The sequence below is a fragment of the Triticum dicoccoides genome, chromosome 1A (genome assembly GCF_002162155.2).
Source record: "Triticum dicoccoides isolate Atlit2015 ecotype Zavitan chromosome 1A, WEW_v2.0, whole genome shotgun sequence".
Taxonomy (NCBI): Eukaryota; Viridiplantae; Streptophyta; class Magnoliopsida; order Poales; family Poaceae; genus Triticum; species Triticum dicoccoides.
The window spans coordinates 338,851,184-338,864,014 of NC_041380.1; the positions used below are offsets into that span (position 1 = coordinate 338,851,184).

Below are 12,831 nucleotides of genomic sequence, written 5' to 3' on the forward strand. Positions count from 1 at the left end.
TGTACAAAATCCACACTCTTATTAGTAATAGCTACAACGAAGAGGTTGCCACAATACCCTGAAAGAAATTCTGCACCTTTATTTTGTTACCAATGTTTTAGCTCCCTAACTTCACCCACTCGATTGGTAATTACTAGGTTCAGGGGTTTTATCTAGGGACATAAAAAGTTTGCATACACCATATTCTACTTTGCTATGCCACAACAATTTTGAGTTCATTGAACAAAGTTGCTGGGTTTTGGATACTCAGAAGGTTTAAATTGTTTCAGTAGTACTACCAACTAAATACTAATCTTTAACATTTGAGGGCCATTTATGTTTACTACTGTTATATTTCCATGAGCACTCAAGGAGCCTGTTTGTTTGGTAGTTTCCCGAACTCATCCTCTCCCTGTTGTCAAAATAGATATTTGTGTGCTAGGTGCTAACTACAGGTCCTGATGCAACAATCAACTTATTCCGTAGGTACTCAATGGTCTTCTGTGCAGAGATGATCAAATTGAGGCAGGCTCTCTTCCAATTGGTATAATACCTGCAGGATCTGATAACTCACTTGTTTGGACAGTCTTGGGTGTTAAAGATCCAATTTCTGCAGCATTGTCCATTGTCAGGGTAAATAACATTTCATTTGTACAGTTTTACTGACGGTTTTCTATGTATGTTTAACTCCTCTTTGCAACTTTGCATATAATTTGTTGACGTCGCATTTTAAAAAGTTTATTAAAGAACCTAAATGTTACTCATCATGTTGGGTAGGATTATGTTCATAGATACACCTTTAGGGATTCAGTTCCCTGATGTAAAACAATTTAATCATGAATTAGGTTCAGCTAAATCTCATCAATTGTGGTTAATGGTGCTTGTACACTGAAATGCCAGTATCCCAAATATCTTTCGGTTTCTGTTTCTTTTCTTTTACAGATAAATATTCTTCTTTCATTTGTAATTGTCTGCCCTCCCTATGGTTCCATTTGTGTGGGCCTGTATGTCACTGCCCTAATGTTAGCTGTTCTGTTGGACCTTCATCCCAAATTCACGTGACTATAGCGTGTCCTACTGTTGAGCCTTTCTTATCATACATCTTTTCTCATGTTTATTATATGAGGCAGGTAGCGACCGCTAGACAGTACATCTTCCTCACATGGTCACATGCGAGTTACTTCTTTGTAATTGTTCATTAGGCTTCCCTGAGATCCCTCCACAATGGACCCACACAAAAATACAACACAGCTCCACTCTTAATACGACCATAACGCTCCTCGATGTAGCTTTCTTTCGATTCTGCATTACTGTGTTATTGTCATGTTGCCAGCAACACCCAACCATGTCTTAACACTGACGCCAACAAAGTGAAAATATGTTGTACAGTACCTGTATGTCATGTTTGCTATTGACTATGTAGTTTCATCTAAGAGATGCTACCCTATACTTATTTGAATTGTTTAGTGTCGATACCATCAATTATTGTGCTTGCAACTTTATTATCTATGTTTTTTCATATAATATCTAGTCAAAGTAATAATATTCATTAAATTGTTTGTTCGTTGCAGGGAGGTTTTACACCTATTGATGTTTTTTCTGTTGAATGGATTCAGAGTGGGACTACGCATTTTGGCACAACAGTCTCGTATTTTGGCTTTGTTAGTGATGGTACCACATACTTGAATTTTCAGGAAATTTTCTCTTATTTTTAAAATATAAATTAGCTTCTTGAACTAAAGTGAGTTTCCATTTATCTGCTGCAGTTCTTGAACTCTCAGAGAAATACCAGAAGCGTTTTGGTCCTCTCCGTTACATTGTTGCTGGTTTTCTGAAATTCCTGTGCTTGCCAAAGTACAGTTTTGAATTGGAGTATCTTCCAGTAGCAGATGTTGATGGTGCTGGGCATAAAATTGTGGAGGGACAAGAAAAGGTTGATACGTCAGACCTCTATGACGATGTAGTTCAGAGGTCGAGAGCAGAATGTTTACCACGTGCCTCAAGTTTGTCTAGCATTGATTCAATCATGTCTACGAGCATAATGTCTGGGGGAGAACCAGAAGTTTCTAGTCCACGTGCTAATAATGAACCATCTGAACTTGTGCGGGCACTTGATCCGAAATCAAAACGCCAGTCATTAGGGAGGACAAGTACTTTCAAGGAACCAGAAGAATCGCTCCATCCTCAGGCATCAACTCCCAGCTGGCGTAGATCCAAATCAAAGTCAAGGACAGAAAAAGCGTGGCCAGGTTTGACTGCTACAAATGACACTAAACCTTCTAAGGGCACCACAACACATGATAAAGAAGACACATCATCCACAATTTCAGATCCTGGACCTGCGTGGGATACAGGACCCAAGTGGGATATGGAGCCTAAATGGGATAATCAACCTAATTGGGAACCTGAAACTCCTATCGAGCTACATGGTCCATCAGATGACATTGAGCTTGGTCTGACTAAGGAACTAGTCCCAAGCTTAGATGAAAGATGGGTCATTAGGAAAGGGCGCTATCTCGGTGTATTGGTATGCAACCATTCATGCAAGACCGTGCAGAGTTTAAGTTCCCAGATTGTTGCTCCCAAGGCTGAATATGACGACAACTGTCTGGACCTGCTGCTGGTTGGTGGAAGTGGGAGGCTAAGGTTATTAAGGTTTTTGGTGCTTTTGCAGTTTGGAAAACACATTTCTCTTCCGAATGTGGAATATGTAAAGGTGGGATTTGGCTCCTCTTTGTCGAGCATCCAGTTTTACTCATCACGACAGAAACAATTATCCAATTCTAGTTTCATTCATTTGACAAACTGCTGTGCTTATTTTCAGGTACGATCCGTGAGACTTAAGGCAGGCCCGAATACACATGATGGGTGTGGTATTGATGGGGAGCTCCTCCATGTCAAGGGGCAGGTCCGGTGCAGTTTGCTACCTCAGCAAAGTCGTTTGATCGGGAGGCCAGCCAAAAACCCTGTACAGTAACTGTAAATACATCACCCTGCAGCCCTATATCTGCCTGGAAATTCGCACCTGTACAACCGGCAACTTTCTTGATCTTTTTACCTCTGCATCCAGAACAGCCTCACTGACAGACAGGCACATATAACTCCAGCGCTGTACATTGGTGCTTGATGACCGAAAGTGCCAGATGGTGACATTTATCCAAGAAATGTAAAGCCTATCTGGTCTGCAGCCCACTGCGCTTCTCTTCGTTTCGCCTTTTCTTTGGCTGGTATCGGATGTGCTAGAGCGCCATCTATCTGATCAGCGTACTTGGGGGGACGGTTCTGTTCAGAACAGCATGGTGCCTACACCTGGTGTGTGCGGTTGTTTGGAGGTCCCTGGTGCCGGCCACTTGATGCTTGTCACCCCCCATTAGAGGGACAAGCAAAACACTGCCAATGCTATGTCCCTGATCAGCTTGTGCCGTTTACAGAAAGCGCGAACAGATTTCTATCATGTCGTGTTCCCGGTATAGTATAGGATTTGGACGAACCAAAAAAGGAGAGAAGATATTTGTGCTGCTGCTGGCTTTCCCACCTATAGTTCTTTTTGTGTTTGTGTTTGTGTTTGTGCGCCAAGTGTGATGTATTGAGTTGTAATTTGTCCCAGCTGTCTGCCATAAACGTTTTGGATCATAAATCTTTGTCAAGATAAACCTGCAGGTACATATGTGGTACTAATGTGTTGTTCTCTGCTGGGGAATAAATAGCATGGTTTGATAGTATGACATTGTTGGTTACATATGCCTGATTTTATCATTTCGTCCATGAGGACCATACAACCCCTGCAGGGCTGAAACTTATTAATCAACAAAAAAGGCAAAAATACAAAGGTGAACATGGGTGTGCGCGCACCCACGTGAATAGTAAATTCATAAAAAATACTAGAAAAACTAAAAAAATTCTGAAATTTTTGCGGTATGAACCTTAGTCGATCATTCTACTCACGTGTGAAGTATCATCATGTATTGACATCCATGGTATTCTTAGTGAAGAAAATACAAATGCGGTCATACTATTCATTAAACAGTGTTTTTTAATATAGATTCGATTAGTTTTGATTTTGTCATTTTTTTCCCAGATTACCACGGATGTGATTTCTTCGTGAAACTGCATATGCGAGTACACCGGTTGACTATGTATATTAAAAAAATATATTCCAAATTTTTTGATTTTTTCTATCATTTTTTGGAATTTACTATTTATAAAGGGTGCGCGCGCACCCATGTTCACCAAATCCGCGTCCTCAAAAAAGGTCTGTAAAGCGTTCGGCACGGACAAACCGACAAACGCCACGCTTCTGGTAACCAGGATCATTAGAATCTTTATTTAGGTACGGAAACCATCACTGGCAAAGATATATAGAACCGTTGGTTTGATAATTGTAGGACGCAGTTGGTAGCTAGCACGAGCTGGAGGTTGCTAAAAAGGGTAGCGAACAAAAGGCACCTGGCGATTGCGACTCTTTCCTTAAAAAAAAGAAGGGCATTTCTAATACGGATCCTCAAATGGCCTGCGAAATGTTCGGGCAGTCCAGACGCACTTTTGTCATTTAATACGTATTTGTCCGCAAACGTGTCTGTAGTCCGTTTTCTCACAAATCAGACGCAAATCAAGGGGAGCTTTGCGTTTGGACCTCTGCCACGTACGTGTCCGGCAAACGGTCCCATTCGAAACCCCTCTCATGCAGACACTTGCCTCCCTTGTGCGACCGCTCCAGCCGTCCCGCGCCACATTCATTCTACCGGTTTAGAGTGGACGCGACCGCTCCGCAACATGATGTAGACTGAAGGGACACACTGGCCAAGAGCGTCCCTGGCGCCGTGTCGCTCGCTCGCTCTCCGCGCAGTGTTCAATGCCGTCTCAGAGCAAAGTGACCAGACTGGGTGACGAGACGGCTTCCTACTGCATGGATCCCGGCTATTCGTCCGTCCGCCTACTCGGCATATAACAAGTGCGCCATCCGAGAAACCCACCGCCCGCATTCAAACCGCTGCTTTGCTTGATGGATGCCTGCTATAAACACGGTCGCGCACAACCCAAATTGCACCACCTCTGCTTCTCCTTCCTCATTCGTCCATGACCGCTGACGCAATGATGGCGATTGGCAGAGCGCCGTGGAAGCGGCTCTTGTCGGCGCAGAAGCACGAGAAGGCGGTCCTTGCTAACAACCGGCAGGCCCGCGTGTATGGCACATAGAGGGCGGACTGTCTCCGAGCTCGCTGGAGGAAAGATGGAGGATGACGACCGCACAATGCAGGGGGCGTCTGACGATAAGGTCGAGCCCTCAACCGTTTCCGCGCCGGTTGTCGGCTTCACCATGACGCGGGCGCAGTACGACTCCGTCATGGTAGTGGAGTAGGAGCCAACACAACCTGCACTGTCGGTCTCCGTGTTTTGGATGCTGCAAGAGGAGCAGCGATACAACCTCCGGCTTCTCGAGCAGCACTGGCTCGGCAAGGGACAAATCGCAGACGAACGAAGATGCCGTTGTGGCCATGGTCGCGGAGAATTCAGGCTCCCGGGATGAGCAGCGCCGCTGTACCAATCCATGCGCAGCGCCACAACATCGGCCGCGAGTGATGGCAGCTGGCCGCCCTGCGGGCAGAGACTGACGCCCTGTTCAGGAAGATCGATGCGGAGGCACACACAGAGGCGATGCAGGCGATCATGGACGGGAATGTTGCTGCCTACGTCGCCAGCTCCGCGCCGGCCACACCGTTCACACGGTTCTTGCCCGGTCGCAACGACCACAAGACCAGCTCATCCATGTCGATCGTGGACCTCATCTCGACCTATGACGTTCATACGACAGACTCCGGAGAGGAAGAGTAGAGGTGGGACATAGACGTAGGCACGTCTCGTGCCTCATGTGGGACAGCTCCGTGTCCCATGTCCTACTCCCCCCCTCGCCGATTACCCACAACTTCACTTCTCGAAGCCACGAACATAGGGAAGAATAGGACGTGGAACACGGGGGCCTCCACGGTACGTGGAGATTTAGACTAGGTTAAAAAAATGTCATGTGCACTTTTGTTAATGAAATGTGTCAAAAATATTATTCTCTCCGATCTGAAAAAAGTGTCGCAGTTTGAACCAAGGTTAGTTCAAACTTAGTTCGAAGGCACGACACTTTTTTTCTGATCGGAGGGAGTATTAACTTGGTTCAATTTGTCCAATTTGCTTAAATTCCGTTTTAGACGGACAGTGACTCTAATTTGAGAGACGGCTTTTGGCCTTAGGCCGCGTTCGACAGTCCTCGCGGAGCGAAGCGTGCAGAGTGGGGTTTAACCAACTCCTTAAATTATGGTGTAAATTAAGGGCCTGTTCGGCCTTCCGCCAGCTCCGCAGATCTGCGGAGCGCGTATATCTCAGCTTCACCTTTTCAGCCTGCAGCTCCGCCGGCTCCGCGAGCTGACTCGGGAGTGGAGGGATTCCGAACGCTCCCTAACTGGATTGCCGCTCTGCTCCGGCGCGGAGCCGCGGAGCGGAGGGAATCCAAACGCGGCCTTAATCTGTGCATGCAGAAAAACGCAGGAGCAAACAAAAGCCACCGACTGCGCAGGTGAAAACACCCAACGCAATATTGCACAGATCGTACCACTCAAACACACACAGAGGGGAAAAAAGGCCGGGAAGAACCGCTGGCGAAGTGCAAGAACATGGAAGCTGCCGCGCGGCAGGCTAGCACCTGCAATGGCAGCCGCGTCCCCTGGCGAAGCCGAGCGACACGCAGCGGCCGCCGCGGCGGCACCCGCCGTAGTGGCACACGTCCATGCAGGCGCTGTTGGCCGCCGCGTCCCCCGGGTCGCACTGCTCCACCGGGATCGTCGCCCCGCACGGCACCCCCGACGGGTAGTCCTCCACCCACGCCGCCCTCGCCGACGGCGGCGCCACCAAAACCACTGCAAAAAACGGGTCACGCCACATCAGACGCATGCATGCACACGTTTCAAGAGATGCATGCAGCTCGCGCTTCGCCACTCCATGCGAGCTTGCGGTTGCACGTACGCGGCTTACCGGTGAGCATGGCGACGAGGACGACGAGGAGGAGGCGCCGCGGTGGCAGTGGCAGCAGGGGCAGACTGCAGCGGCACGCGGCGGCATCGCTTCCCTGGGCCATGGGTCGCTTAATTAGCTTGTGTTCGCTCGCTCTGTTCCGGTGTTCTGCTCGGGCACGGGCGGGAAGGTGACAAGCTGATGGCTTGGCGCGCCCTGTGCATGCTGGCCATGGTGATATATAAGGCCAACTCCAACGACCACCGGCCTCTCCGTTTCGGCCCAAACGGACAGAGGAGACAGTCCAACGCGCAACCCTCATCCATAAAAAATATTTCTTTAGAGTCCGACTCGACCCATTTTCGATGCAAACATGCGTGTCAGACGGACAGCAAATGGACGCTCACGTGCCCGCTCCTCGTCCATCTCGGACCCGCATGTCGACCGCCCACCCACCTCCCACCGCCCAAATTAATTGCACACGGGCGATCGGACCCACTTTGGGCGGTTGGGCACATCGACGGCTACACAACCATAAACAAACGGGGTGTCCGTTTTTCTGCCCCAAAGAAATGAAACCCGGACGAAACAGACATCCGTTTAGGGTAGTGTGTTGAAGTTGGCCTAAAGAAGATAAGCAGACATTCTGACAAAGCGAATAGGTGGAAAGCTGCGGCAAGTACATGTGAGCGATTAGACGCCGATACGGTTGTTTGCTGCTTTTGTGCGTGGATCGTTAGCAATAATAGTGTATGTTATCCAGGCATCAACTTGTAATAAGGCTGGTTATTATTGCTGTATAATTGCTTGATTTGGACGCGCATATCTAGCGTGCTTTTGCTACCTGTAGATAAGGAGGATTAAAATTCATGGCATTGGTATTGTGTGCTCGATTTCGACATTATAAATTCATAGTGCACGGATTTCACTGATCAAGTTAGATTCAACATCATCCATCTATATGCTTAATGTACCATGTACCAATGAGGCAACCCTTTTGTTTTATAAATTCCTTTCAGTGGCAAAAGCAATAAAGCGATGGTGCCCACATGTTGTGATGTTGGTTAGTACTTCGGTATGTTTGTTAGTTTGCCCCTAGCACCCCCCTTACACTACTGCCTCCATCCTACGTTCTGAAGATTCAACTTTGAACAATTAAATACGAGTTATATGCCAAAAATATCACACCATTTGATTATTATTTTTCAAATTTTGAATCTAACATTATCAATTTTGTATACTATAAACCACATATTGTTGGAAAATTCTTCATCAAAGTTAAATCTCAAAAAGTGTATGTGTGCCTACTAAACAAGGGTGAGGGGAGTACTACACGGACAACCGTCGATGGTTGGTCATCTCTGATGGGCAGATAGATGTATGCCACTAGTAATACTTATCATTGGCATACAACAGAAGACAGTCCGTGGTGACTCTAAGAAATTGTCTAGCACATAAAGGCATATATGACTTTCGGATTCAAAATCAGGATGGAGCAGGTTCAAATATCGGCCAGATTCAAAATCGTATGGTTAGGGAATAGACTTAGGTCGGAAGTGGGCACATACCACATGCATATACAAGGGATATATAAACAAGAGCAAGTATTAATTAACACATATACTCTTTAAACTCACAAAAAGCACTAGAAGGTACTAAAATATTCCAAACAAACCACTAAAATATTCCAAACAAACCACTAAAAATAATATGTCTCATCACATAAGCAAATATAACATTCACGTATTGCTACCTAATACTTTTAACCTTATAATAAAACATATATCCATATTTAGCAATATTAGTGTATGTTACCCGGGTATCAATTTGCAATAAGGCTAGTTATTATTGTTGTATAGTTGGTTGCTTTGGACGTGCATATCTAGCGTGTTTTTGCTAGCTAGATAAGGATGATTAAAAATTCATGCCATTATGTGCTTGGTTTAGACATTGTACATTCATAGTGCATGGATTCCCTTGGTCAAGTTAGATTCAACATCATATATATGCCTAATTTACCATATAATAATGAGGGAACCTCTAAGTTTTTTAAACTCCTTTAATTGACAAAAGCACGATTGTAGAACCGCGTGTGGTGCCACATGTTGTCGTGTTGGGCATGTCTGTTAATTTGCCCCTTGCGCCTCCTTACTCTACTCTTTCCATCCTAGTTTAGTAGATACACACATTTTTAAGATTTAGCTTTGAACAAGAATTCTACCAATAAAGTATGAGTTATACACCACCATAAATGTCTACCAACTTATTATTCAGATGTGCATCTAACATTATTAGTTTTGTATAATAGTACCACATATTGTTGGACTAATTCTCGGTCAAAGTTACATTCTTAAAAGTGTGTGTGCCTACTATCCTAGGACGAAGGGAGCACAACAAAGGCAACCATCGATGATCGGTCATCTCAGATGAGTAGAAAGATGGATGTTAGTAGCAATGTTAATCAATGACATACAACCGAAAATCTATCAATGGTGACTCTATCAAATGGTTTAGTGAATAAAGTAATCTATGACAACACATAATATACAACGGTGGTGTCTCGATCCTCTCTGTATTCATGATTCACACCACTCTGACACATCTCGAAGGCGATGAAGGGACTCCCAGAGCACTAGCGTGAAAGGTCACCGTGTAGACATGAATAGCGGGACCCATGGGATATGTAGCATCACCTCTCGATCCCGCCACTTGCCACCGAGTCCACTGCGCTGCCATCAAATCCTGTTGTACCCCCATGGAATCTGGTTGCTACTTCCTTACTCTCTCATATCACCATTTTTGGTGCTGCTGAGCTTGATCTACCCCCTCCCCAGATCCATATGTACTCGAGCCTGCACCGTTCACTACAAGAAAAAGCGAGTTATGTGGGAAAATGACCATACCGAAAAGATAACCCATCATAGAAGTGTCCACATCCATGAAGAAAAAAAATCATTTTGTCATACATGTAGCGACACTAAACTAGGAAGACGAAAATCTATGACAATTTCTAAAAATTCGTGCAGGAAGTGCGCCTATGCTCCGCCTGGGCACTCGTATGATGGTCTCTACACTATCTATGATAAGGTGGTTCATGGTAGAAGCGAGGTCGACATTTCCCCCATGATTGGTATGTTGGGTTTCGTAGTAATTTCAAAAAAATTCCTACGCACATGCAAGATCATGTGATGCATAGCAACGAGAAGGGAGAGTGTTTTCTACGTACCCAACGCAGACCGACTGCGGAAGCGCTGACACGACGTAGAGGAAGTAGTCGTACGTCTTCACGATCCAACCGATCAAGCACCGAAACTACGGCACCTCCGAGTTCGAGCACACGTTCAGCTCGATGACGATCCCCGGACTCCGATCCAGCAAAGTGTCGGGGAAGAGTTCCGTCAGCACGACGGCATGATGACGATCTTGATGCACTACAGCAGCAGGGCTTCGCCTAAACTCCGCTACAGTATTATCGAGGAATATGGTGGCTGGGGCACCGCACACGGCTAAGGAATAGATCACGTGGATCAACTTGTGTGTTCTAGGGTGCCTCTACCTCGGTATATAAAGGACCAAAGGGGGGAAGGCTGGCCGGCCACAAGGGGTGCGCCAGGAGAGTCCTACTCCCTCTGGGAGTAGGATTCCCCCCCCCCCCCAATCCTAGTTGGAATAGGATTCGCGGAGGGGGAAAAGAGAGAGAGGGGGCCGGCCACCTCTCCTAGTCCTAATAGGACTAGGGGAAGGGGGAGGCGCACAGCCCATGTAGGGCTGCCTCTTCTCTTTTCCACTAAGGCCCATCATGGCCCATTTAGCTCCCGGGGGGTTCCGGTAACCTTCCCGGTACTCCGGTAAAATCCCGATTTCACCCGGAACACTTCCGATATCCAAACATAGGCTTCCAATATATCAATCTTTACGTCTCGACCATTTCGAGACTCCTCGTCATGTCCGTGATCACATCCGGGACTCCGAACAACCTTCGGTACATCAAAATGCATAAACTCATAATATAACTGTCATCGTAACCTTAAGTGTGCGGACCCTACGGGTTCGAGAACAATGTAGACATGACCGAGACACGTCTCCGGTCAATAACCAATAGCGGGACCTGGATGCCCATATTGGCTCCTACATATTCTACGAAGATCTTTATCGGTCAGACCGCATAACAACATACGTTGTTCCCTTTGTCATCGATATGTTACTTGCCCGAGATTCGATCGTCGGTATCCAATACCTAGTTCAATCTCGTTACCGGCAAGTCTCTTTACTCGTTCTGTAATACATCATCCCGCAACTAACTCATTAGTTGCAATGCTTGCAAGGCTTATGTGATGTGCATTACCGAGAGGGCCCAGAGATACCTCTCCGACAATCGGAGTGACAAAACCTAATCTCAAAATACGCCAACCCAACATGTACCTTTGGAGACACCTGTAGTACTCCTTTATAATCACCCAGTTACGTTGTGACGTTTGGTAGTACCCAAAGTGTTCCTCCGGTAAACGGGAGTTGCATAATCTCATAGTTACAGGAACATGTATAAGTCATGAAGAAAGCAATAGCAACATACTAAACGATCGGGTGCTAAGCTAATGGAATGGGTCATGTCAATCAGATCATTCTCTTAATGATGTGATCCCGTTAATCAAATAACAACTCATTGTTCATGGTTAGGAAACATAACCATCTTTGATTAACGAGCTAGTCAAGTAGAGGCATACTAGTGACACTTTGTTTGTCTATGTATTCACACATGTATTATGTTTCCGGTTAATACAATTCTAGCATGAATAATAAACCTTTTATCATGATTATAAGGAAATAAATAATAACTTTATTATTGCCTCTAGGGCATATTTCCTTCATGGTATGCTTAGTTTCACCTCGTTCATTATACGCAGGGTAGCTTCAACCCGGTAGGGCCTGGATGCCAACCTCTCAATAGAGGAACCAAATATTGTGTACTTGGTGTGATCATTGGAGCCTCTCATTCCATGAAACATACTTGATCTATTCTCCAGCAGCAGGAGTACCACGAGTTGGTGATGGTGGTGTGCTCACAACTCGAGAGGGCTGCAAGGGACCTTTTATTTCCAACATGGGTGACGGTCCAGTATTCACATCAAAATATCTTCTTGCAATCTTTATAAACAATTATGTTTCTACACCTGTTATCTTGAACAAATTTACTTTCTCACTGGGTTTGACCTAGTTTTCGTGTGCATTTGTTTTGTTATGTGCATCCCTAGTGCAGAGATCGGGAGTTGAGATCTTTGTGGTTGTATAACCAAGATACATGTAAAAAGAATCTTCCATTTCTAAAATGGAAGTACTTTCAAAACAGGAAATGATTACCTCGGGCGGGTGATATTAGTTCACGTAGGTCGTTTCATGTGCCAACTATGTGTCCCATGGTTCCTGATGTTTCTCTTCCCAAAATGATTTGTTCCTCTCTACATGATCCCCTCTCTATTCGGCGTTGCACTCAAAGTGTCACTGTCATTGATTGCCTCCACTACCACTCCTGAACACCTAGAGCCATGTTGTTACCTAAAACCCCACATTAGTGGCGATTGCATGCACCATTCAGCTCACCATCGCCCATGGTCCTCTGCTTCTTTTGCACATATTGGGTAAAGGTCATGGAGCTTTGTTTTCATTGATTTACATGGTGGAGCTCAAGCTAGAGCATGAAAACAAGATATCTTTTGCCCATGACACCAGGCTTAGAAAGGATGGGGTTGTGAGTGGATGGATCCGGGCTCAATGGATTAGATGGGGAGAGAGCTCTAGCGAGCTCGAGGTGAAGACACCGATGTTCAAAAATTTTGTTGCAGAAGGTTAGCATTGGGG

The 12,831-nt window shown here is 45.7% G+C and overlaps 2 protein-coding genes across 2 annotated transcripts in view; one reads left to right on the forward strand and one right to left on the reverse strand.

Moving 5' to 3' along the window:
- LOC119271752 (sphingoid long-chain bases kinase 1-like) overlaps window positions 1-3,701 on the forward strand; it is a 15,218-nt gene extending 11,517 nt beyond the window's left edge. The window contains exons 6-9 of the mRNA XM_037553457.1: window positions 466-612; window positions 1,551-1,650; window positions 1,746-2,695; window positions 2,804-3,701. Coding sequence (XP_037409354.1) covers window positions 466-612; window positions 1,551-1,650; window positions 1,746-2,695; window positions 2,804-2,956 — 1,350 coding nt within the window. The 3' untranslated portion in view covers window positions 2,957-3,701. The remainder of the gene's footprint in view (window positions 1-465; window positions 613-1,550; window positions 1,651-1,745; window positions 2,696-2,803) is intronic.
- A 2,454-nt stretch (window positions 3,702-6,155) lies between these two features.
- LOC119287398 lies at window positions 6,156-7,169 on the reverse strand. Its single transcript, XM_037566970.1, has 2 exons — window positions 6,997-7,169; window positions 6,156-6,881 (listed from the first exon to the last, which is right to left on the reverse strand). Exons 1-2 carry the CDS (start codon window positions 7,097-7,099, stop codon window positions 6,661-6,663), a joined length of 324 nt encoding a protein of 107 aa, XP_037422867.1. The 5' UTR covers window positions 7,100-7,169; the 3' UTR covers window positions 6,156-6,660.
- Window positions 7,170-12,831: the final 5,662 nt, after the last annotated feature.

What these genes read in the sequence shown, in the direction of transcription:
- LOC119287398 (XM_037566970.1), bottom strand. Translation starts at nt 7,099, where the DNA reads ATGGCCCAGGGAAGCGATGCCGCCGCGTGCCGCTGCAGTCTGCCCCTG. An exon ending in CCTCGTCGCCATGCTCACCG is followed by an intron (nt 6,882 to 6,996) that starts GTAAGCCGCGTA and finishes CGTTTTTTGCAG; the next exon opens with TGGTTTTGGTGGCGCCGCCG.